Consider the following 23,498-nt stretch of genomic DNA (forward strand, 5'->3'; position numbering starts at 1 on the left):
AGTTTACGGCATTTACGGTGCTTCTTTTTAAATGGAAAACTAATAATAGTACTGGATTCTTAGCTCACATGCCATGTCAACTTTCACAGACTTCTCCGACATTCAAATTTGAACTGATGAAACAAGAAACGGAAGAAACGGAATACTGATAAGATAAAAATATATACACCCAAAAGTCCAAGAGATATCATCAAAACCGACAAATTTTTGAAATTTTTGATTTTATTAGATATTGATTTTTTTTGTTTGCGCAAATGGATCATGACTTCAATGAAGATCTTTATTAGGAGGATAAAGAATAGAAGGCAGTGGTAGTACGAGTAAGTGAGTGCATTACTGTAGGTTAGCCTGAGTCATCCATCGTGTCATCTTCGAGATGACATTTGCCGCTGTCCCAGCGATTATGTCGCGGACTTGCGGGGATCCTTTTGGCAGTGAACCTTCAATAGTGGGCAAGAACTGGCGATTGCCTTTCTTCCCGCTTCCGCTGTCCCTCTGAGTGGCCGGCGGGTTTGAGTCCATGAGCCGCTGGGCGAAACCATGTCCTTGGTTAGCCTTTGAAGCATAACTTGCATGCCTGAAACTCATGGAGTTGCATTTTTGGATGACATTTTTGAAGGAGTGTTACCTCCAACCTGCAGGATCGACGGGGTTGGGTAGCCCATCGAATTCGACGATTGATAGTCGTGTGGCATGTGATCGCGAGAGGCGGCCAACTGCGAGGTGGAGGGTAGCCTTGAGTCGTAAGTGTCGACAGCTGAAACAAAATTCTAGTGAGAAAATTGTCCTTCAGACAAAACCACAAACCGTAGTGATCGGCGTGATAAGAGCGTTCCGGGGGGGGAGGGGGGGTAGCGTAGCAGGGTGATGACCGAGGGAGTCTCCTAAGCTGAGTTGGATAGCCTTGCGCAAATCCTCCTCTTCCTGACGCTTGCCGGCGCTCATGCGCTTTTGTCTGGCATCTAGAAAAGAAAACAATTAAGGATTCTCAATTTTCTAGGAACTCACCGATCCATGCTGGACTAGTTGGTCCTTGGAGGCCTCGGCGGTGCTGCTCAGTCTCAAGTGGGAGACTTTGCAGTTGATCCAATGGTGATGGGTAGCCCATTGGATCTGGACTCGCTCCTGAACAAGAGAAATTTTAATTAAATCCGGAAAAAATTGAAGAGAGGTTCCCCTGCTAATAAGTGTATTAGCTAGGATTTTTTTCAATACGGAAATAAATAAAACTCTCACCTCGCGATTTGCATCAAGCGGAGGGTAGCCTGGAGGGTCCTGGTGGGAGGATTTGGTCACGTTTGGCTTTTTCGGCATTTTTCCTGGATTTCCGACGATTTCTGACTGAGAAATGATATTATTACGAGTTTTCAGTGGAAAGAAACGTAAAATACGCGGAAAGATTAAGAATAATCAAGGAAAAAATGCGAAAACGTGGGAAAAAGCGAAAGAAATCAACCAAAATACCAGAGAAAATTTTGGGACTTCATTTCGTAATTTCGAGTCTGCATTTTGCGCGTCGCGGTGTTTGCACCGAAACGCTTACCGTACTCCTCGTCATTTGTAAATTCCCGATTTGAATTTTAGAGAGGATGGTTCAGTGGAAACGACGGTTTTTTCGGGAATTTTGACAATTACATGAAATATTGGGCTAAAAATAGTGATTTTCAGCGGAATTTTCCAGATATGCGTCACGAAGAGCAGAAATGTGCGATTTCACGTGGGAAATGCTCGTGGGCAATCTACTGACCTGATTTTGCGAATAATCGATATTCTACGGGCAGGAGAGCTCGTGGGCTCTACACCGCCTGATTTCTAGGGAAATCAACCGTTCTGGGTGTTTTCTAGGAGGAACACCCGTACTAACTCTACACGCACGCTAGCCGCGCCGCGTGTCTCCGCCTGACTCCAGATTCTTAATACAGCTCGATTTTTTAGTGAAAATCAAGAGCTGCAACGGTCGATGCACCAATGTTGACACTCGGGACTAGTAGAGGGGAGTCAGTCACCCTACCGAGTGACAAACAGCGTATTTCAGATACGCGCGGAGAGACACGGAGCAATGTTCGAGCGGCATTGGTGATAAGCGGTGCGGAGAGAATAACAGTACACAGTTTCAGACGAAATTCCAGTTTATTCAGAGGATATAAATAGGAATTAAAGTGATTATCAGGATGGAAATGGTGAAGAAAGGTCCTGAATCACAGTGTCTGCGGATGGGTAGCCGCTGACTCGTCTGGAGAAAGGTAGAACAGAATGAACGATTGGCCTAAAAGTAGGATAGAATTATTGTGTGGATTTACGGAGCTACGACGCTCCGGAGTAACGGGAGGTCTCGGAGGAGCGCGCTTGCATCGGGAAATACGCAAATGGCGGTAATTCAAAAGGGAATTATTATTAATAGATAATAAACGGAAAAGGACAACGGAGAGTGAATGTATTCGCGGATGATGAGTGGTGGCGAGTGGGTGAGCCTGACCGGTCATATATCTGCAAAGTTGGGACGCAGGGGAAGCGTTAGGCCCAAGTCACAACAGTTATTACTGTGAATTTTTTCTAGTTTTAATACTGAATTAAGCATTAAATAAAAAAAGTAGAATTTAAAAACTTTTATAACATATTTCTAGAAGAAATCTAAATGTTACTTCTGCTTCTGTAGACATTTTAATTTTAGTTAAGTAGTTTTGAAAAATATGTATTTTTTGATTTTGAAATTGTTTAAAATGCACGCAGATTAGTTTTTGAACATGAAATATTATTGACACCAATTTTATCAGTATTGTATATTGTTTTGTTTTTTTTGTACTGTTTTTTTTAATTGTCACAAATATAGAGCAGCTACAAAAATTTGAAACAAAAAGTTTTGAATTTATATATTTATTTTTTGCTTTTTCTGTTTTGGTATACGTTTTTTTTTGTTTTTTTTTCAGATATCTCCTGTTTAGTTTGCAGTTTTGGAGCCGATGGTTTTTTAAACCTTGCTAAAAAAAATATAATACGATTTTTAAATAATAATGTTATTGAAAACCGTGGTATATATTTTTTTCATTTCAAAAAACATCTTCCATTATGTTGAAATACTCAATGCAACGTGTATATAACAGAACACAACATTCAATTTCAATTTTTCTCAATTCAATTTTCCATTCAAATTTCTCAATAAAATATAAATTATTATTCCGTCAATATCATAATGTTCTCACATAACTTATTAAATACACTAATATAATAAGTAACTTTCACGCAATCACCATATAATTTTAGGCTGCAAACACTACAACCTACGCACAATTGCGGACTTCCACGCAGGCACCTAGGCTCATTTGCCAACTTGTTATTTTTTTTTCAGAATTAATTAAGTTTATTTTTCTGTGTTACTAAGTTTAATCTGTGTATTTTTTCTTCACTATCATTTTGTTACTTCTGTTAATTTCAGGGTTAATTCACCGCATGAACGAAAAAGAGCCAGGAGTGGCAAAGAGTCTGTGCATAGCTGCCGTCATAACAGGTTCGTTGCAAGAAAATTGAGTTATCGATCGGCGGTGTGCACGTCAGCACGGCCCGTTTAGTGTACGGTTCACATCAAAAAATTTTATTGGCATATGCGAGAAGACAAATTCGCCGATGTATATTTCACTTTCGACGGCATTGTCCCGCTGCCGGACACCATTTCCATTCTATTTTTGATAATCGAGACGATATTGGCTTCTGTCCGCCGTGCACCAACCGTCATGTAGTCTAGGGTTTGGCGACAGTTCGGCAGGCGAAACGAAACTCCCATTAAACACATATTGGAAGACGCGCTGTCGTGGGATGAGTGCGACCTTATTATTGAGTGACCTCATTGCAGTGAATCATCACTCGGTTTTCATTTCATTCGACGCGCCATATCCGAATGGGTGTTTGTTTTTTGCACTACAATTAGGTATACCTTGAAACATTATAACAAAAAAGTCACCGAAGTAAATTTCTCCCCGAGTATGTTTTGCTTGCAATCAATGTCTTCCGCGCTCGAGATAGGCGACCATAGCTTGCTTCGTCCACCCAAAAACCTGTTCGAACTAGCCACTTCCCCGTCCGCAAGTCGAATTTTCTTCTTTCATCGCTATCCTACACGCGTTTCGCTGTTTCTCACATTCAAATCCGCTTTTCTCTTCTTTTCCCTTTTTTGCTGTTAGTGAGATTTTAGATTTTTAGAAAACCCTTTTTGGTGACGTCTGAACTATATACACTATCATAACAAAAGTAAAAGTGTGACGGATTTTTTGTCATAAGTTTAATTTCTGTCTAATAGTGTATTCATATCTTTCTTTAATCTTCAATTTTGAATAGGAGTTTAAAACTATAAGCTATTGGTTTTTTTGCAGGAGTGTTTATGCTATTCATCTTGGTAGTTATCTTGGCGTTCAGCGCTGGAGGAAGCTCTGGCGAATCACTATACGACAAAGACGATCCGATTCTCGAACTCGATGTAGATACATTCAGTGCAGCTATCTATGGATCCGTATGTTTTTTCCCTTGAAAAACTCCAAAATAAACTGAAAGCTTTTCAGAAAAAAGCACATTTCATCGAGTTCTACTCTTCATGGTGTGGTGCTTGCATCGGATATGCTCCAACGTTCAAAAAGTTCGCCAAGTAAGTTCAGATTAGCAAAATGGAATGCACATTGATAATATTTACATAGTGATTGCATGGCTTTCATGCCGACGATTTTTTTAAATCAAACAAAAAACATTCCGCAAAAACTTGAAAAGGTTATATCTCGGTTCATTTTGAGTAATGAAAAACTATAAACTATACAATTGAAAATTGCATACTCAAATATATGTATAATAAAAAGTTCCACGATTTTTTCAATCCAATAATTTCAGACAACTGGAAAAATGGGCTCCGCTCGTTCAAGTGACTGTGGTCAACTGTGCCGATGACAAGAACATGCCACTTTGCAGAGAGCACTCTGTTAGCTCATATCCATCTCTTAGAGTAAGCAAACAATTTTTTAAATGAGAATGGAAATCTTAATACAACAATTTTCAGTACTTCAAATACAACTCGCACAATAAGGACGATGGAATGAAGTACAGTGGGGACAAATATGACATCAACAAGTTGGCTCATGATATCGCTGGTCTTGCTCAAGCCGATGCTCAAAAGCAAAACCCTGAAAGCTGGCCGACCTTCTTGCCACTTTCTGAGTAAGTATTTTGTGATTAACGCAGATTTAAATATTTCAAAACAACCTTTTTAGCACTACCACGTTGGAAGAAGTGTTCAAGTCGATTGGAACAACTTCATATCTTGCAATTGTCGTTCAAGACAGTCCATCTGTAATAGCATGGGCGAACTTGATCAATTATCACGGGAACAATGGTGTCAAAGTTGCTTATGTTACCCAAAATCATCCAATTGCCACCAAGTTCTTCTCCGATGGCGGTGTGCATGCATTACTGTTCTCCAACGGAAATCAGGAGCCACTGTGGAAGAGTAGCAGCCCGGTCGACAAGTGGGTTGATGTTCAAGACAAAATCGATGAGCTGATTGGAGATAAAATTGCCGCTTCGGGACCAACTGTTCATCCGATCAATGCTGCGGTAAGTCTATAAACATTTTTTTATGTTGAAAATGGGCAAATGGGCTTGTAAATAAATTCAGGGCTGGGCTTCGAGGTGGAAACAATTTTGGAGAAAAATAAACAGATTATTTTCGGTATGTGGACCGCATGGCGTGGCTAACTCTTCCTGATTGAGCTGCACATTAATCCACAATTCCTTCCACAAAGCCCACTCTTGATTTTATCCCAAGCGCTCCTACAATATGAAAATAATTATAATTTATTTTCAGCCAGTCATTGCCGCTCCGTCAAACCCACTGAACAACCAGTACGAAGTTCAGCTTGTAGACCTGAAAAGTGCAATGAGCTACATGTTGTACAAGGAAATTCCAAGGCGAGAGGAAATTCGTGATGAGCCAATGGCGGTGCTCAAACAATGGATGCACACTTTGAAGAAGGTAGGTTAAAATGTATCTTTAATGGAAAGTATTTCTTAATATTGATTTTTTTTAGTATGCACCTGGAACCACACCAATGCGCCGGCTCTTCTTCCGTCTTGACGAGTGGATTCAGCTTCAATCTGTTGTCACTGCAAATGAGTGGATAACTAAAGTTGATGAAATTCAGGTAAGCAAGTTTTCTGAAAAATTTAAATTATATATATCGTTTTTCTTTCAGCAAGCACTCGGAAACCCACTACCAAAAGAGATCACATGGATGGCTTGCGCGGGATCAAAACCAAACCTGAGAGGTTATACCTGCGGTCTTTGGACACTGGCTCACACAATCACCGTGGAAGCTTACAAACAGGAGAAGCACAGTATGTTATATAGATTTGGGAATTTTTGGCGAGCTTGGAAAACGGGACTTATCTGAAAGTTTTCATGTAGCTATTATATAACAAATGTATCACAGCCAAAAAAAACTTGTAAGCAATCAGAAGAATTACGCCTTGGAGCTCTATTTTCCGGGCGCCGATAACCGGCCACACGTTCCGACCAGCGTATGGGTTCTTGGAAGTTGATAAGCCAAAATCTGTAGATTAAAAAATTGGTAGCGTACGAGTTTTTCTCTTGCTATGATACAATTGTTGCAAAATAAAAAAATTCCAAATTCGCCGGAAAACGCGGATGTGCACCTTGATCTACATCCTTTTACTGAACCCTACAACTAATTGTTTTTTCAGATACCGCTTTCAAGCCTGTGATCGACGTCCTCGAGCCATTCCGCGCGTTCATTTTCCATTTCTTAAGTTGCTCCGAGTGTGCGCAAAACTTCACCAAAGAAGCGGAAAAGAACCAGCTCCATTTGGTGACCAGGCCTGAAGACGTGTACGCATGGCTGTGGAGAGTTCACAATTTTGTCAACAAGCGCCTTTCTGGCTCACTAACCGACGACCCGTCTTTCAAGAAACAACAGTTCCCACCGAAGTCGCTGTGTGCAGATTGTTATGATGCGAATGGAGATATTGATGAAGCGAAGGCGCTGCCATTCGTTTTCAAATATTATTCCAATATCAAGACAGATTCAACAGATGTGAGTAATATCTAAAAAAAAACTACTATCTGAAAGTTTAAAACATCACAAACGAGACAATTCTTTTTTTGTTGATTTTTTGGTAATACAACGTGCACAAAACTTTCTGATCGTCATTTCATGTATCTTGTCCGCAAACACATTACCAAAAAAAGTCGGATGGAAACATGTTTTTAGAAAATAAGCACTTTCTTGCAATAGCTATAAATTTAAGGAATGTGATTAATATTAACCAGTAAAATATTCTCAAAAAAAATCTATCATTCAGAATCTACCTGGGTACAAAGTTGTTGAGTACAAGGAAGGCAAAACTCTTTCTGCTGGCCAGCGACACCTCAATCCAAAATTCCAAGTTCATGCTGGCAAAGTGGATCAACTGGAAGCAAATGACAAAGTGAAAAACGTACTAGACGCAAGTCCTCAGCGAACATGGAAGGATATTGATGGATACGGTAAGACTAGGTTCTGGTTCTGAGTATGTGAGCATGTATGTGTTATAGACGGTCTTCCGGACTCTGGCCGCTCACATTATTACTTCATCTTCCTCTCGTTGATTGGTGTCGCGCTGATTGTCATCTACTGCAAATACAGGAAGAATAGATCAAAGTTTTGGAAGACTTTCTATTACAAAAACGACTTCAAACTGTGATTCATTTTTGCCGGGGGTTTTTTGAGTTTTGCTGACATATCACTCTCTATCTCTGTATTTTTTCAACTTCTAACATCTATGTTGTCCTATGTTTTTTTTTGTTTTGCATGCTCTTTCACATTTCTACTTCAAAAGTTCAAAAAATCTTCTACTCCTTTTCATATCATATGTCATGTCCAGCTACCATTTTTTCCTACAAGTTGTGTGTCTGTTGTGTAAACTGAAGAAAAAGCCGGTCTTAGTTAGTTGCATACGGCACTGACCTACTTCAAACCAGCTACATGCAAACGTCGTGTTGTGTTTTGTCTTTGAAATGTCATAATAATTCTAGTGATACATCTCATCTAATTTATTTCAGCATATTAATTTATTAAATGTATTGCATGATCGAAATTGTTTTTCTCCACTACGTGTCTACTTTTTTGGTGTCTTTTCAATTTGTCTTTATCTAATTGTGTTCGTCATGTAATTTGACGTAATAAAAGTTTTTTCAATTCCAACTTTTGATACCAATCTTTCTACAAACGTGGGGTAGAGTTGCTTGGGCAAAAATTTAAAATCAAAAATTTGCGTGTTTGTTTGGGTTGTCTGACTGTGTTAGCTAGGCTTTGTGTTTCCAGACATCTAGTAAATAGATTTTAGATTTTGTAATTTACGTGCCGTCTTAAGTTTAGAGTGGCAATGCTTTCCTCCAACCCCTAGCAGTAGATCAAAAATTTCACCGATGCTTCAAAAAATATGAACCGATTGAGTGAAATCGAACAACTAACTTTTTTAGGTGTCCTTGGAGTTCCTCACCGGTAAAGCAGAATATCGTCTAACAAGTCACCGAATGAAGGATATCTGATCTCATCAGCTATTCCAGAAAGTTACAAGTTCACTTTTCTTTTTGTGTTATATTTATTTTCTATTCCTGTCACAGCTATTAATTTGTGCTCATCATCTGGCTGACAGTCTTGGTTACGGTTTCCTTTGAAATAATACTATACATGTGTCCATAAAACGTTTTTATTTCTGATTCACTCCAAAAATGCTGTCACCAATTAAATCCCAAAAAGTTATTCGACGATAGTTATCGAATTGTGTTTCACTGGTTAAATTCTGATGGTTAATAGGATGGGGCATAGTGTATATGTATGTAGTAAATTTACACTCAAATTGTACATGGGGTATAGTAATCTGTAAAAGAATAGCATGTGGAAGAAAACTGTAATTGTTCTCGAGACGAAGTGTGATTCAATGATTCAATCATTTATGCTCGCACACACAAAGGATTTGCCGGTGGACGCTGGTCTATAATCACTACATGGTAGGCCTCATCTCTAGAACAACGAGAGATTTTCTTTTGTACATTTTTTTTTGCTGGCGACAAGCGAGGTTGGGTAGATGCGGGGGTTGACTCGTTCGTCTGAATTTGGTTTTGAATAAGAACTGAAAATGAATTGATAAATTGGGTCATATTATTGTTGACGAATCCAGTTGTCACGTCGTGGACGGGATGAGTCGGTGGTTTTGGATGCGTGGTAGGCACTCAAAACAATCTCATCAGCTGATCTCTCCCGCCGAGCTGGGATGGGGGATGACTGCTCGGATCTGAAAAAAAAAATTTTTTATTGCTGGTTTTTTTTCGGTTATGCATATGGCCTTTTGGTAATTTTCCAAATTCGGAAAAACACAAAATTTTAGATTTTTTCGTAATTTGAATAAATCAATCCCATTTAAAGTTTGTTGAAGATATTATTTTTGGTACATGGTTTGTGTCTGTTTATGTATATGTCTGTGAAATTTCATTGAGTGGTCTCTATCGATAGCTCAGATATGAGCTTAAACCTAGGGTGTATTAAAAAAAACTAGGTACAAGTCGTGTAGAAATTTGTTTCTAAAAATACTCATATAGCCCGAATACGTACGAAAATGTTTAAAAGCAAGTAATTAAATACTTTCCAACTTTAGACCACATTGACACATCAGTAGCTTATCATAGGGTTTGAAGGCCATAAAATAACAAAAATCCGGCTTTTACATGGATCTAGTTATTTCCATGAGCCAGAAAAACTTATGACCAAAATTATTGTTGGCAAAATTGTAGAGGTCCGATAGTTGGTCGTCCGATTTTTTAGCATTTAGCTATTGTTTTTTTAATTTCTAAATATGGTTTTTTGGTATGCTGAATCCGATTCCGGTATGAGCTTCACATGAAAAAAGTGATAAATCTGTTAAATCGCTAAAATGGAGGATTGGCAGTTGAAAAAAATTGCGGATTCTCCAATTGAAACACAGTAGAACGCTCTGCATTTTCCATACAATAACACTTTCTGAACTAATATTTCACTTACCCACTGCTCGTCGCATAATCACTTCCCATAGATCTTGGGCTCAAATCATACTGTCTCTTTACGTGATATGCTCCGTACCCGGTGGTTCTGTACGGCACATAGTCTCCCTTGATGTTTTTCGTTAATACCTTGAGTTCGTTGACACTGCCCGCCGAGTCTGCAATAATGGTTAGCTATTCTATTTCTGCTTCGACGTTTTCAATGTGTAATGGAATGTTTGCGTTGGGAGGTCGGGAATGGCGGTAAAAAATTGAGAAATTACGCAAAATGGACTATTGACATTTCTTCTAATGTTACTGTTTAGTGGGGGCAAACTGTTTATTGAAAGGAGCCACCCAATGGCTCTAAGCTTTTAGTTTCGAATCTTTTGTCTGGTTAAGCATCAGAAGTCAAACTAAAGAACTGAAAACTAAAACCCCTAAAACCTACCGTTCTTCAAGAAATCGGCGCTGTATTCGCTGTCATACTGGCGAGTTCTGGAAGCTGGTCGTGGAGAAAGTGCTTGAGTACGATGTGGAATGGCTTGTGGTTCATCGCCTGCAAGAATCCAATGTTAATATTGTGAACATGATAGTTTGACTAATAATCTCTTCATTCTATTGAGCAAAGTTGAGCAAGGTGCAAGAAAGTTTTGAGCAAGGATGTCAAAATGGTGGCAAGCGAAACTCAATGAATATAAAAGTGACATGGGGCAGGGGACTTAGTTTTAATGGTAATATTGGCGGGTGTATTGATATTCTTCATGAATCTCACCGGTTGGCGATGGGCTGTGCGAGACGTATCCAGCATCTCCCCACTTGGTTCCGTATCTGGTGATGGAGTCTGTAAATGTAAAAATATTGTTTGATAGTTTCAAATTTCGAACTGAAAATTTATTAGTTATAATTTTTCACCAAAAAATATAACAAAAGACAAGCTGACCTAAACTACTCTAAAACATACATCGTTTCTTCAATTCGTATCAAAGTTACTTTGGTCTCAGCTAGAACCCACAATTTTCCTTCCCAGTTAATAAGTCTATGCTCATCGGAATCTACATCAGAGCTACTCTCATAATCAGAATCGGAAGAAAAGTAACCTTTGCGGTGTCTCTCGTATTTAGCGTATTTGTCGAACACAGTTTGTCCTGGAGCTTCAGCAGGCATTGGGGATACACTTCTGGAACGGTCTGGGATTGAGAGCTTTCTCTTGTGGTGAGCTGGTCCTGTAAACATTTTGGATTATAACTTGTTGTATTGATTTATTGAACTAACCATATCCTGCTGATCGATGTGGGACAACTTCTCTTGGGCTTGGTGGAACCTCATCTTCCACAAAGACTGGTGGCTGGAGCACAAACTTCTTCGGGATCTTCTTCTCTTCCTTTGGTGCCTCCTCAGCTGGGGCTGAAGACTTGGTCCATCCAACCATTCCGATGGCATCAATTGGTTCCTCGGTAATGTCGCGGAGTGGAACCTGAGCATCATTGAGTCTTTCAAGATGATTGAATGCGGCAGAAATGAATGGAATGCTCTTTCCAGAAAGCACCCATCTTCCCTCAATGTCAAGATGCTTCAGACGGTTTGGTCCGCGCCCTTGGATGTGAGAATCCATATGGAAGTATTTGATATCATCAGTGTTCAGTCCAAAGTCAGACATGAACAAGTTTGGAATTGTAGTTGGAGGAGCCATTGAGAAGCAGTAGATGAAATGAGCTGAGACGAGCTGAGCTGATGTGATGGCTGAAAGTGACCTTGACCTCTCTTTTATACTAGGAACAGTTTTTCGGAAGGCAACGCCCACCCCCTTCCGTGGTGAACTTCGGTAATGCGCACACATGCACTAAGCTCATCACAAATAGAAAGAAGAGAGAGAAAGAGAGAGGCGTCGACCTTCGCGTAGTAGTAGAAAGAGAGTACCGTATGTGTTTTCGGAGGGCGACGTCGAAACAAAAAAAAACGAGCGAAACTGTTTAACACCGGATTACTGGAGCGGTGGCGTACATTTTGGAAAATGATAAGTTTGGTCGTTTTGTCAGCTTTTCTTCAAACACCGCCAGCGAACTGTCTAACAGTGGAGGAACGTGGAAATATTTGAGGTAAGGGTTCAATGAGAATTGTTCGGCGGCAACTGTGTGTCAAGCACGTTCAGTAATCTATTGCTGTTTTAAAATAGATTTTTCTCCGAACGTGCTGAAAAATGTTTTGCTGAGCACAAATGCTTTTCTTTCAAAAGAAAACTCTACTCTACTTTGACAATTAATATCTCGGATTTTCTAAGTTTCACAAAAAATGTACCGCTGCTAAAATTTAAAGAAATATATGTTTGTATTTTGTGAGATGACATTTTTTTAGTAGACATAACTAAAGAAAACCTAGATATAAGCTGTCAAAGTAGGGTAAGGGGCTACGAGTCTAAAATGGGAAAAACGGTATATTTAAAAGGTTCAACGCTTTTATATTTTATATATTTTTAGTTTTCATTGTGTCAAAATGTATTGTTAATAATAATTTTTGAAATCCATATTAGGTATTTGAAAAATATTGAATTTTAAAATTCTTACGAATTAATTTCAGTGCTAATTTTCAAGAATTTCTTTGCGTTTCAAAACGACAAATTTCATGGCTTTCAAGAAAGAAATTTTTTTGTCAAATCTTTGAATTTCAGTATTTCTTAATATACATATACATATATATAATACATTCAAAACATTGGTACTTTTATAATTGTTATACCTCAAAATATTTTTTAAATTAAAAAAAAAGAAAACGTGAATTATTTTTGAATTGTGAGGCTTATGAATAATCATTTCTAAAACTTAAAAGTTAAGAGTACAGCTACTTTAAAACAAAAATTTCACAACCGTACTTGTTTACTAAATAGATGAATGCTATGGACATAGATGTTGTGTATTCTTATTTAGGATTTAGCTTGACATCAAAATGAGAATTACTCATGAAACCATTCGAACCTAAATTTCCCATGATTCACCATTTCTTGAAGGTATTTTATTTGCTACAGATTTTTCGTCATTCACACAGTTATTTTTTTGCAGTTCATGGGCATTGGTAAAAAAACTGTTTACCACTGTTTACCTCTCCGCTTTACAGAACGAAGGTTTGGGTGAGCAGAAAAGAATTCTTCCCGTTTCATTCACTACCTGGCCAACCAAACAGTTATTTACTTTTTAGCGGTGGTCTTTTTTCAATCGAATCAAAACGTTTGTCATGGGTTCGTGTGGCTTCCGAAAGTTTGGTTGTCATTTGAAACAAAAAATTTGGAAGTTGAAAAGAAATTGAAACGTCACAGGATTGTATTATTTTTCAAGGTGTTTGATCTCTATTTAAAATCATTAAAACTATAAAATGAAAGATTATTTTGAAAAAAAAAATGGAATTAAAATTCAAAATCATTATTATTTACATAATTGGAAGCAGAGGAAGATATAATTTTTTTAGGTTGAATTTCTGAGACTTGAAGCACATTATTTTGGTACTGTTAAAAATCCCATCGTTGTGTCGAATGTTTGATTTATATTGAACATTTATATGTTTTTTACTGCCTGAAAATAGTTATTTTCAATCAACAATTTTGAGAAGTTGCTCGAAAACAGCCTCAAGCTTGGAATTAGCTGACTGATACTTCGATCGGCACTTTGATATTAGAGCCAGTTATTTAACAGTTTTTCAAGAATTTAAATTGAAGGGAAAACTATTTTTTAAAGGTACAAATATTTTTTATATCTCATATTTAAATCTACCTTTTTTCTTCAAATAGAATTCAAGGATTCCGTTCAATTGCAAGTCGCAAATTTCGGCTTTTAAACGGAAAATCAAGAATCAAAATACCAAAAACTCTACAATTAAATATATATATATATATATATATATATATATATATATATATATATATATATATATATATATATATATATATATATATATATATATATATATATATATATATTGTTATGATAATAATTGGAAAAGGAACACATATATCTCGAATGAAAAATGATACCCAGCACAAATTCACCAAACGATTATTTTTCATGTTCCTATAATAAATCTTGACTTACATAATTGTCTGGATAATATATTATTGTTTTTTTTTCCAAAAATAAATACTTTGAATTGCATTCGAACATCCACCCTCCGGAATACATCTACAAACTAAAAAAAAAAGCGGCAATCCGTCATAATCCATCATTTTACCCACATAGATTATTCGCATATTTCCTTACAACTGGATTTTCGAAATTGCTTCCCATCCCGAGGTTACTCTCTTTATTTGAAACGTGAGTTTTATAAATTTAAACGTAGCCAGTAAAGTGCATAGAATTAGAAAATCATATGAAGGGTTTCGGACATTTTTTCATCATTTAATTTCAATTTTATTTTCATTCAAGACATTACAAGAGTTCTAAAGGTTAAGAGTGCAGCCAAGCAAGCTAAATTTTCGAGTCATTTTTCCTATTTCTTCTGCGCTCAAAAACGACAACAAGATATGTGGATAGCTGTTCAAATATTCTCCCAATCTTCTCAACTCTTCGTCTTTTAGCCTCTCAACAGCTTTGTGACTAGCAGTATATATTTTCCCCATAATTCCATAGTTTTATAGCTATAAATTAAATTTCTCTCTCAATTTTTTTGTTTTCCAATGTGAATTAGAAAACATGGGATACCCACCGATATTTGCTAGGAAATTGAAAATTGAAATATGTAGTGTGCAAAAATTGTGTTGATGAAAGAATATTTGAAGCTTATTGCAGATATACAAAGGTGTTTATATGCATTTCGCAATATATTAAATATTGTTTTTTTTGCTTTATGAATTTCACTATTATTTTTGTGACGGTGTTCAATGTGGGTAGAACGAAAATTTGTCAAATGAGTATGTTTATTTATAATAGTTTTCTAAAATACTAAAAACATTCTGAGCAAAACAAATAGGTTGTGTAAGAATAAAAAATGCAAAAAAATTTTTGCAGCTTTTAGAGGAGGAGTTGCACCAGTAGGGAAATTTGTATTTTTTTTTGTTTTTTTTCTTCCGAAAAAATTGAATTGGCAATCAAAAAATTGAAATTGCCGAGTTTCTGCCATATTTTGTGATAACCAAATTACCAGTGCTGGAATATAATTATTTTTAATATATGAACATTTTGGCAGTGGTTTTCAATAATTTCCTACTGGCCCTCCACCTTTCAACTTTTAAAGTCGCTTAAAAAAATTAAAGTTGTCGATTGTCAAAACTTTCTGAATGCCTCAAATGCTGAAAATCAAAAAAAAAGTACTTTCATCATCGCCTGCTTCTGGAGATGAAAATCCTTTAATTTATAAATAAGAAATTTAATATTTAAATATTCAAACACATGCATTTATATTCCTGCAAAATGTTCATATTTCAAGTTCAGGGTGCCTCAAACCTCAATTATTTTGTCTTTTCACAAAAAAAATTACCAGTCGGAATTTTAAAATCATGTAAAATTAGGTTCAAGTTTTCAATTTTCAAAATTAGAAAAAAAATTGAAATTTGTAAAAAAGACTAAATTTCTGAGCAACCCTGCTTCAAACATTCTATTTATTAAATTTTGATTTAAAACATAACTCTTGGCAATCTTTGAATTTTTGACCTCCAATGATGCTGAAATTGTATGATTTTCTATTTTCAAACTGCTATTTGCCGTTTGAAAATAGTATGTATCATAATTTTGAAAAAAACAAAGTTTTCAAAAATTAATTTTTCTTTGAAAAACCTCATTTTCCATCACAAAAAATAATTTTTAACAGAGAAATAATCCATCAAATTGTATATTTTAAAACTAATAGAATAATGAATTGCTTTCTGATCATTGAAACTGTTTTCCTCCTCATTTACCCTCCGGTGATCACAATGCAATTTTGATGGTAAACAACTCATTCCTTATCAATGGCAAACGCTTCGAAATTCATTAACATCTCACTACTTTGTCTTTCCTTGTGTTGAAATATTTGTAAAACATTTCGTAAAACCGAGAAACTTATCTTGTTTTGTTCCAAGTTCCGAGTTCCTTCTCTTTACCTCGTTATATTTGTTCTCCGCCAACAGTTGTGTTTTCGCAGCGACAATGATGCCCCCATATTTTTCTTAGTAGACTCTTTGTTGTTATTCTAGTTTTCCGCAGTCACCACCTTACTGAATTTCGTCTCGTTTCACTTCTGTTCTCCCCCATCTTTATTGTGTTTTTCACTTTTATTTTAGTTTTACTTTCTTCAAAAGCGAGACCTAAAAATCAACGCGCATCAAACACCATGAGTCAACGCACTATGTTTATCCCAGATAAAATAGTCACAATGCATTACGAGTTTCCGAAATGAATGACGAAATGTGTTATTTGTATTTTTGTCACCCCATTATATACCTACTTCTACTTCGTACAAACCTAGTATTTGAGTTGTGAGCCATTAGTTAAAAAAAAAGTGTCGGTCGCATGACAAGTTTTGCTTCAAACCACATCATTGTATCTTCAATTTTCATCTTCGCCCCCTTTTTCTAATCTTTGTTCTCTTGCAATTTTTTCCTGATAATTTTACTTTTAGGTCTATATATGACTTGAAGTTCAGAAGTAGCTTAAAATGTACTTGAAATTCTAAAACCTGATTTCAAAAAACGGACATTTTTTATTACTACCTGTGTCACTATTTTGCTGGTCTTTTTATGATCATGATCAAATATTTTGTCAAAACACCAGAAAACTGTTTTCAAAAACAGTAGTGTTCACATGTCAAATTTCTGTGGTTTTGAAATTTAAAAACAAGTGTTTTGAAAAAAAAGAAAGAACCTTCACACATTGATTATGTTTTCTTGAAAAAATTATGACGTTTTGAAAAGTGAAAACGTGATTTATGTTTTGTTTTTGCTGGATTAATTGTTTTTAAAAAGTTGGTGTAAATAAATGAATATTGGATTTCGTTTAATGGATTTTCAGTTTTTAGTCTTCTAAAAGATAAATTTTTTTTATTCTAAAATTAGATTTCAAGTTTGCAAAGATAGATTTTCAAAAAAAACATGCTATTAAGATATAAAAAATTATATAATAACTAAGTATTATCACAATTACATTTCAGAGAAAAAGTATCTAAAATTTGAAGAATTTCGGCAACTTACATGTTTTCCAGAAAGCGGACGTAATACAGGTTTTCAGCGTTTTCAGTAATTTTTGCTCTATTGTAGCATTACAAAGGCTTAAGACATACATCGAAATATTATAGTAACATTTTCAAAAATAAATTCTATTGAGGCAATTACTTAAAATTTGCCACTTTGAAAAAAACTATAGCACTGCCACAAGTGCATAGCTTGAAAATTAATAGTTGGAACCTAAGTAGACCATAAAATTGACCGACAAATTCCAAAAAAGTGGCAAAACTGTATAATTACCATATTTTGAGACAAAATGGAAAATATCAAAAAACTTCTAGAAAAGTTTTACTATGATTCTTTGGCAGCTTGAGAGTGATTTTCAACAACTTTGGCAGCATGAGAGTGGTTTTCAACAATTTTCCCACTAGCGCTACTCAACATTCAATGGACTTAATCTGCCCCTCAATTTACCAAATTTCATTTTAAAAAACTTTCTTTGAAAAATTTCAAAAACTTTTCCGCCTATTTTGAATGCAGAATTTTCAAAGAGCAAACTTGCCGTATTCGGCTAATAATGTGGCAAAATTTTGCAAACTGTCTGTAGCGGCTGATATTATTCAATTACTCCCTATTTCACATATCGCGTTTTTTTTGTTCAGTTAGGTACTTTTTCAGTGGTACTTGGTTACCTAACGACCGAGAGTTGTCGAAATGGCAAAACTGAAATAATAAAACTTTTGGGCCAACTTGAAAATGTTTTTAAAAAAATCTAAAATAGTCACTCTTTGAAATGTCTAGTGCCAACAATTAAGTTTTTTTCCCTGTTTTTCCAATTTCTCGCACCAAAACTAGTTTACCTATTTATTCTCGACTTCCTCTCTACGCAAGTTTGGTTTCCCGTTTCCCCCGTTTCCAAAAAGTGCGCAGGCTTCGGGTCGATAATTTCCGGCCGATCAAACTAATCGAATAACGTTTTTTTCTCCCAGTCAGTGACAACAAAACAGATTTGTTGTGTATGTATGACTTGTTGTCTCTTCTTTTTCGTCTCTCATACCCCCATCTCGTCCTTCCTCCGCCCAAGTGAACCCCGCCCATCAACGGCCACATCTCAGTCTCTGTGCCTCTTCTCACCTCCATTTTGTTCTCCTACTCTTCGGTTGGTGCACTCTTTTGTAACTGATACATCTTCTTTATCCCTGTCCTGTCCAGAGGTCATACGCCAAAAACCCGCCACCACCACGTGCCCCGGCGGGGTAAATTATGATATTACGTAGGCTTGACATTCGTCCTTGCATTTGTTCTTGAAACAAGAAAAATGTAGAAAAAAGGACTAACACATATCGTGTCAAAGGACTATAAAACTATAAAACAACGCAGTTTTCTTTCACCATCTCCTTTTCTTTTTCTAGCCTGTTTCAACAAGCTCTCAGAGTTTATTTCTTTACCATCACGAAATATTGTCCCTTCTCTTGTCTTTTATCAGTCTAGCTTGTAAACCCGACTAAAACGTTTTCAAATGTTTCAGAACACCATGGCCATCGAAATGCAACAAATCATCGAGTTGATCCTTGCGATCTTCCTTCCAGTAAGTAGTTTTCAACCGTAGCATTATTTGAAATTTCAACAACTCAATGCAAAACTCAACAAAAATTGCTGATTTCCAGCCACTCGCCATCTTCATCCACGGAAACGACTGCAACATGCACGTCGCTGTGAACATCATCCTGTGCTTCTTCTTCTTCGTGCCAGCCGTCATCCACGCTCTCTGGTACTGCTTCTTCAGAGCTTAGATCAATCGCCCCTCGCGAAGATCACTGCCATGCCGATAATCAACGCACCAAAAAAAAATCACATGCATATTGTATCTGCGCCCGCATTCACCATTTTTCAAAGTTGCCTTAAGTTACAATTTTTCTCCCCTCGAATTTTATGAATGGCGTTTTTTTCATTGCTTCTGTTTTCCTATGATTCTTGTTAAAATTGAAAACTGTTCAAAATAAACAACAATAAATAAATAAAAAATCAATCGATACAAAGTTGTTTATTGCATTGTTTGAGGGAGATATGTCTCGAAGTATTTTCACCGAGAAATGGCCCGCGAGACAACTTACAACGCGTATATATGTGTGTGTGTGTGCCCACTTCATGCGAAAATAGTGCAGCAATCACCAGAGACGCACTCGGGGAGGGCCGATTTTCGAAAAATGAACAATAAAACTGCCCCGTGGTGGCTGATCGCTGTTGTGTACGTTACGTGTATGTGAAGGTCGACAACATCTTCCCTTTTTCGTGTTGACTAACATGACCGGGGTCGAGTAAAATAGTGTACAGGTACATACGCCCAATGTTTTGAGATTAGAGTATTGTTGTGAGAAGGGTGAATTGTCTCTCATCGTGACTTTAGTACTTTACAAAAAAACGTTACTTGCGATAAGTTACCTTCAAAAGTAGATCGCATTCCTTCATGTCAGAAAATTATAAATTTGTTTTAAGAATGTATTAAGACCATTTTTCATAAAGTAGCAAACTTTTTAATTTCATATTAGACCCAGAACGGCGCCACAGTGTAATGAGACCTTTGAAAAACTTCTGAAAAAATTATTTTGGGGCTCAAAACATTGGGAAAAAAGCTACATTTGCAAAATTACCTGAAATCTCAAATGTTGCCAAATTTGTCAGTCTCACAGCGGTTAGAAGAAAACTAGCAATTTTGTGCTTCTATTGACTAAAAAAAGTGTTTTAAATGTGGAGTACTGCCAGTAAGAAAGGTGTTTAAAACAATTTTTATGGTGTTAAAATGACCAATTTTTATAATAAAACATTTAAAAATAAATTAGAAATTAGTTTTATTTCGGGTCAAAAAGCGGTGAAACTCACTATTTCCGACTCAAAAGAAACACATTATATTTGGTTTTTTGGCATCACATTAATCGTTTTAACGATTTCCCCACTTCACCTTCAATTAATCAAAAACTACGAAAAACCATTCAAACACGGAATCTATATTTTGGCAGTTAAAACCTATAGGATAAGAGTTTTCTCCAAATAATTTGAAACGCCATTGAAGTTTTCCGACAAATTCTCAAAAGCTCTCATTGAAAATTTGCTACTTCATTTCTAAAATAAAACATTTTGTATGACAAAATTATATTTTGAATACCCAATAGTTTATCATCATGTTTCAATTTCAAAATTATTATTCCAGATAAACAAATTTGAAAGTCACATGAAATTTAATAAATTAAAAAAATGAATATTTATTTAGTTTTAATCTTATTATTCAAATAGTCTCTAACTACCAGCACGATTGATTGCTTTTTGATATACGTACATAAGAAAAACCAATCAGTATAAATTATAAATGGAAACATTTCCGCCCCTCCTCTAAGCCTTTGCGTACGAGTCGCCGTCCATTTGAGTGTCAGAGAATGCAGACAATGTTTTTCCGCTGTTTTTCTTCAAAAAATAATTATAAAGTAGCCTATTAAATTGACAGAATAATACCTCTTCCGAACTAGTCGAGTTTGACTTTGAGGTCTTTGGTGAGTCTCTCATTGGCTCTGTGTAACTGCCGCCAGCACTATTATTATCTTCATCATCCTCGTCGTTGTTGTTATTTGGACCGTTGTTGTGACCGTTATTGCCATTATTGTTAGAGTTTGTCGTCGAGCCACTCAACTTGCGAAACTTTGCAGCCATATTCTTGTACCTAAAAAGTTGAGGAGATCGGTACTTGAAAATGTATTGGAAATTGCATTACTTCAAACAGCAGAGGTTTTGTGAGCATTGCACATATCCTGGCTGGCATTGGCAAGGAACTCCGCAAGCTACAACTACTTCGGCATCTGAAACTCTGATTTCTAGATCTAACCCAAAAAAGGACCCGCGTTAGAAATATTAATGAAAATTGGTGTTATTATACAATTTTTGAATTATTGTGAGTTCTGAAAAGTAATAAATATGTTATTTGGAAAGTTCATCCCCTGTTTCGGCATGCTTGACACCCTTGGGTAGGAGGAGGAGGGAGAGGTTGAGGCATCCGTTGCTCTGCAAATATCATGCAACTCCTGAACCCTAACCCTACACATTCTTACGCTGTTGTACACAAGTCGGCTGGCACAGCGGCATACAAGCCGGTGCACATTGAATCGGGCCAGCCGCATAATTCTGAACACATGTTGGACTACAAGCAGGCATACAGGTTTGGACGCATGACAGCTGGAATAGCTTTTTTTGGTTTTTTGGGGTTAGCTTTTTTGTACCCTAGCAATGCAGCTACTCTCGCATAGAGGCATACACTGAGCTGCACATGGCGTTGGAGCCATTTGAACGGCGTATTGCTGAATGCAGTTCATGTCACAACTCGGATAGCATTGCTGTGGACACATTGATTGGACACAGGAAGACGTGCAAGATGGCATACATGCTGGAAGACACTGAGACACTGGTCGGGATACCTAAATTGCTACTACTACTGAGAAATTCTTTGTTTTAAATTTTCTGGCACCTGAAGATTGGTGACACACGCATTTGTACACATTGGTCTACACTGTTGGGGGCACAATGAATATTGCTGTACACAAGATGGGGAGCATGATGGCATACACATTGAGTCACATCTTGGGGCCGGGGGCTGCAATTTTTGGCATTTTTCAATTTTTGAATTTCGATCTGTATCATATCATTTTCTATATTTTCCCATCACCCCCAAACAACCAAACCACTTTAAATGTGAGTCATGCCAATTCAATTTTCTTTACGATGGCCAATAATTTCGCAAGATCGAAACATGTTTTAGAATTGACTGGTTTTTGCTTACTGGTAGGGGAACCGATATTTGAATCTGTTGAATGCAGGTTGGGAGGCATCTTGGCATACACTGTGGAATGCAGTTCGCTTGCCTGAACAAGAAAACAATGACTGTTGAGAAACCTTTTCAAAAATTGACATACGAGCAGATAGATGGGCAATTATTGGTACAGGTACTGCATGTGACTGCTTGAACGCAAGCCGATGAGCATGCTGGCATACATGCTGGAACACAAGTCTCTTGCTCGACGGTAATTTCGTATTTCTGGATGCATGATTGGGAGCAGGAAGGCATGCACGATGAAGCACAAGTTGGACGTTGAATTGCTACTTGGATTGACTGGATACATTGTGGAGTGCACACCGGTTGACATTGTTGAGGACAGCTCGGGAATACTTGCTAAAATTAAAAAATAATAATATTGCGATATTTGGAACGGGGATGCCACAAAACCTAAAAACCCAAGTATTCACAAATTCATCAGAAAAACTGGGCAAAATGAGATTTCCAAAAACTGTCAATTAGAAAATATGTGGGTTTGATGTTGTGAAACTAGTTCTAGGAATGTACCTTTTTATTTCAGTACAATTACCCAATTAGATATGCATAGAAATTAATATAAAACTACAGTATATTCCCTATTAGTATGGTCCCTCCTCACTCGACTTTGACCCTTTATATCTCGCTTGTCTTCGATCATATTCAAAAATTCAAACGGGAAAATCTTTTTCGAATCTATCGTTATGCTCTGGTTTTTGAAAATATCAAAAATCTTCTGAAACCGCTAAAATATAAGCCGACAAAGTCGATTGGTGGGGGGGGGGGCCAAACTAATAGGGAATATACGGTATCTATTATCAAAACACTAATATTCACCTGAATACAATTTGATGAGCATGATGGCATGCACTGTGGAGCACACTCCGTCGGTCCTTGGATGGCGTTAATACAAGCTGGGAGACATAATGGCATACACTGCTGGTCACAAGATGGTCCCTATAATATCTTTTTTAGAGTATACTTTGACTAGAAATGATACCGATCTAACTAAATTTATACATGCTGAATCGCATTTTGGCATACATTGATCCACACAAACTGAGGTCTAAAACAAAGAAAACACATATGTGCGATTGGAGGAAAATAACTAAAAACCTTAGCCATAACACAAGCTTGCGTGCACATTGGTTGACACCGATCGGGACAAGTGACCTTTAAAATAACAAAATAGACGGTGAAAGTTGTATTGTGAGAACTCACGAATCCGCTGCACGAACCGCATCCACAGTTACCTGAAGGGCACATTGCACAACATTGTCTTTTTGAACGGACCCTTGTGATGAGAGATCCATTCATTTTCAGATATGGTGAAGTCAGAGCGGATGTTGAGAACTGCAAAATTAAATTTTTCTGGAAGGTATTATTTTTTGAAAAAAATATACCTCATCTCCAAGAGACAATTGAAACACTGCAAAAGCAGCGATAAGATATTGCATTTTTACACTCTGAAAATTTTA

The 23,498-nt window shown here is 36.8% G+C and overlaps 4 protein-coding genes, 9 non-coding genes and 1 pseudogene across 17 annotated transcripts; 6 read left to right on the plus strand and 8 right to left on the minus strand.

Moving 5' to 3' along the window:
* Positions 1-399: 399 nt before the first annotated feature.
* F47B7.6 lies at positions 400-1,314 on the minus strand (annotated as a pseudogene). Its single transcript has 5 exons — positions 1,237-1,314; positions 1,009-1,125; positions 808-962; positions 629-757; positions 400-577 (listed from the first exon to the last, which is right to left on the minus strand). Coding segments are annotated over exons 1-5 (657 nt in total).
* A 2,118-nt stretch (positions 1,315-3,432) lies between these two features.
* Positions 3,433-8,752, plus strand: F47B7.2 (Sulfhydryl oxidase). 3 transcript variants are annotated; one of them, NM_001383550.2, is made up of 13 exons: positions 3,433-3,505; positions 4,365-4,501; positions 4,551-4,633; positions 4,870-4,981; positions 5,036-5,193; positions 5,247-5,589; positions 5,840-6,007; positions 6,063-6,176; positions 6,228-6,369; positions 6,736-7,085; positions 7,354-7,537; positions 7,586-7,730; positions 8,513-8,751. In NM_001383550.2, exons 1-13 carry the CDS (start codon positions 3,448-3,450, stop codon positions 8,553-8,555), a joined length of 2,037 nt encoding a protein of 678 aa, NP_001370700.1. In that variant the 5' UTR covers positions 3,433-3,447; the 3' UTR covers positions 8,556-8,751. The 3 variants fall into 3 exon arrangements, with proteins under 3 accessions (NP_001370700.1, NP_508653.1, NP_508654.1); NM_076252.8 differs by lacking the exon at positions 7,586-7,730 and having other exon boundaries at positions 8,513-8,752; NM_076253.6 differs by lacking the exon at positions 8,513-8,751 and having other exon boundaries at positions 3,434-3,505; positions 7,354-8,223.
* Positions 3,771-3,902, plus strand: F47B7.10. Its single transcript, NR_070730.1, has one exon. It is a non-coding gene; the product is annotated as an Unclassified non-coding RNA F47B7.10 (non-coding RNA).
* Positions 3,771-3,902, minus strand: F47B7.16. Its single transcript, NR_070731.1, has one exon. It is a non-coding gene; the product is annotated as an Unclassified non-coding RNA F47B7.16 (non-coding RNA).
* On the minus strand, positions 3,948-4,210 carry F47B7.15. Its single transcript, NR_070732.1, has one exon. It is a non-coding gene; the product is annotated as an Unclassified non-coding RNA F47B7.15 (non-coding RNA).
* F47B7.14 lies at positions 5,742-5,831 on the minus strand. The gene has a single exon (NR_070733.1). It is a non-coding gene; the product is annotated as an Unclassified non-coding RNA F47B7.14 (non-coding RNA).
* Positions 8,727-11,811, minus strand: marg-1 (pharyngeal MARGginal cell marker). 2 transcript variants are annotated; one of them, NM_001270075.4, is made up of 6 exons: positions 11,324-11,811; positions 11,149-11,274; positions 10,824-10,892; positions 10,500-10,607; positions 10,071-10,227; positions 8,727-9,327 (listed from the first exon to the last, which is right to left on the minus strand). In NM_001270075.4, exons 1-6 carry the CDS (start codon positions 11,739-11,741, stop codon positions 9,195-9,197), a joined length of 1,011 nt encoding a protein of 336 aa, NP_001257004.1. In that variant the 5' UTR covers positions 11,742-11,811; the 3' UTR covers positions 8,727-9,194. The 2 variants fall into 2 exon arrangements, with proteins under 2 accessions (NP_001257004.1, NP_001257005.1); NM_001270076.5 differs by lacking the exons at positions 8,727-9,327; positions 10,071-10,227; positions 10,500-10,607 and having other exon boundaries at positions 10,645-10,892; positions 11,324-11,778.
* F47B7.13 lies at positions 11,794-11,917 on the plus strand. The gene has a single exon (NR_070734.1). It is a non-coding gene; the product is annotated as an Unclassified non-coding RNA F47B7.13 (non-coding RNA).
* An 86-nt stretch (positions 11,918-12,003) lies between these two features.
* F47B7.9 lies at positions 12,004-12,147 on the plus strand. Its single transcript, NR_070735.1, has one exon. It is a non-coding gene; the product is annotated as an Unclassified non-coding RNA F47B7.9 (non-coding RNA).
* Positions 12,148-12,694: 547 nt separating this feature from the next.
* Positions 12,695-12,715, minus strand: 21ur-13287. The gene has a single exon (NR_070736.1).
* A 5,726-nt stretch (positions 12,716-18,441) lies between these two features.
* F47B7.11 lies at positions 18,442-18,589 on the plus strand. Its single transcript, NR_070737.1, has one exon. It is a non-coding gene; the product is annotated as an Unclassified non-coding RNA F47B7.11 (non-coding RNA).
* Positions 18,590-18,696: 107 nt separating this feature from the next.
* pmpl-1 (UPF0057 membrane protein F47B7.1) lies at positions 18,697-19,197 on the plus strand. The gene is made up of 2 exons (NM_001392751.1): positions 18,697-18,756; positions 18,836-19,197. The coding sequence occupies exons 1-2, from the start codon at positions 18,703-18,705 to the stop codon at positions 18,959-18,961; spliced, it is 180 nt and encodes a 59-aa protein (NP_001379923.1). The 5' UTR covers positions 18,697-18,702; the 3' UTR covers positions 18,962-19,197.
* A 70-nt stretch (positions 19,198-19,267) lies between these two features.
* Positions 19,268-19,402, minus strand: F47B7.12. Its single transcript, NR_070738.1, has one exon. It is a non-coding gene; the product is annotated as an Unclassified non-coding RNA F47B7.12 (non-coding RNA).
* Positions 19,403-20,412: 1,010 nt separating this feature from the next.
* idpp-5 (Activated in Blocked Unfolded protein response) lies at positions 20,413-23,486 on the minus strand. The gene is made up of 13 exons (NM_076256.8): positions 23,424-23,486; positions 23,242-23,373; positions 23,137-23,193; positions 23,021-23,086; positions 22,858-22,977; positions 22,124-22,380; positions 21,991-22,072; positions 21,679-21,804; positions 21,434-21,628; positions 21,266-21,389; positions 20,932-21,016; positions 20,676-20,880; positions 20,413-20,627 (listed from the first exon to the last, which is right to left on the minus strand). Exons 1-13 carry the CDS (start codon positions 23,475-23,477, stop codon positions 20,556-20,558), a joined length of 1,575 nt encoding a protein of 524 aa, NP_508657.2. The 5' UTR covers positions 23,478-23,486; the 3' UTR covers positions 20,413-20,555.
* Positions 23,487-23,498: the final 12 nt, after the last annotated feature.

The sequence above is a fragment of the Caenorhabditis elegans genome, chromosome X (genome assembly GCF_000002985.6).
Source record: "Caenorhabditis elegans chromosome X".
NCBI classification, from domain to species: Eukaryota; Metazoa; Nematoda; class Chromadorea; order Rhabditida; family Rhabditidae; genus Caenorhabditis; species Caenorhabditis elegans.

Excerpts from the sequence above, each read along its gene's own strand:
- F47B7.2 (NM_001383550.2), top strand. The coding sequence starts at position 3,448 with ATGAACGAAAAAGAGCCAGGAGTGGCAAAGAGTCTGTGCATAGCTGCC. Across the intron at positions 4,982-5,035 it reads GCTCATATCCATCTCTTAGA|TACTTCAAATACAACTCGCA; the intron begins GTAAGCAAACAA and ends AACAATTTTCAG. Across the intron at positions 5,590-5,839 it reads TTCATCCGATCAATGCTGCG|CCAGTCATTGCCGCTCCGTC; the intron begins GTAAGTCTATAA and ends ATTTATTTTCAG.
- marg-1 (NM_001270075.4), bottom strand. The coding sequence starts at position 11,741 with ATGGCTCCTCCAACTACAATTCCAAACTTGTTCATGTCTGACTTTGGA. Across the intron at positions 11,275-11,323 it reads ACATCGATCAGCAGGATATG|GACCAGCTCACCACAAGAGA; the intron begins GTTAGTTCAATA and ends AAATGTTTACAG. Across the intron at positions 10,893-11,148 it reads ATACGAGAGACACCGCAAAG|ACTCCATCACCAGATACGGA; the intron begins GTTACTTTTCTT and ends TTACATTTACAG.
- pmpl-1 (NM_001392751.1), top strand. The coding sequence starts at position 18,703 with ATGGCCATCGAAATGCAACAAATCATCGAGTTGATCCTTGCGATCTTC. Across the intron at positions 18,757-18,835 it reads TCCTTGCGATCTTCCTTCCA|CCACTCGCCATCTTCATCCA; the intron begins GTAAGTAGTTTT and ends GCTGATTTCCAG.
- idpp-5 (NM_076256.8), bottom strand. The coding sequence starts at position 23,477 with ATGCAATATCTTATCGCTGCTTTTGCAGTGTTTCAATTGTCTCTTGGA. Across the intron at positions 22,381-22,857 it reads GCTCATCAAATTGTATTCAG|CAAGTATTCCCGAGCTGTCC; the intron begins GTGAATATTAGT and ends TTTTAATTTTAG. Across the intron at positions 21,629-21,678 it reads CGTGTGTCACCAATCTTCAG|GTATCCCGACCAGTGTCTCA; the intron begins GTGCCAGAAAAT and ends GTAGCAATTTAG.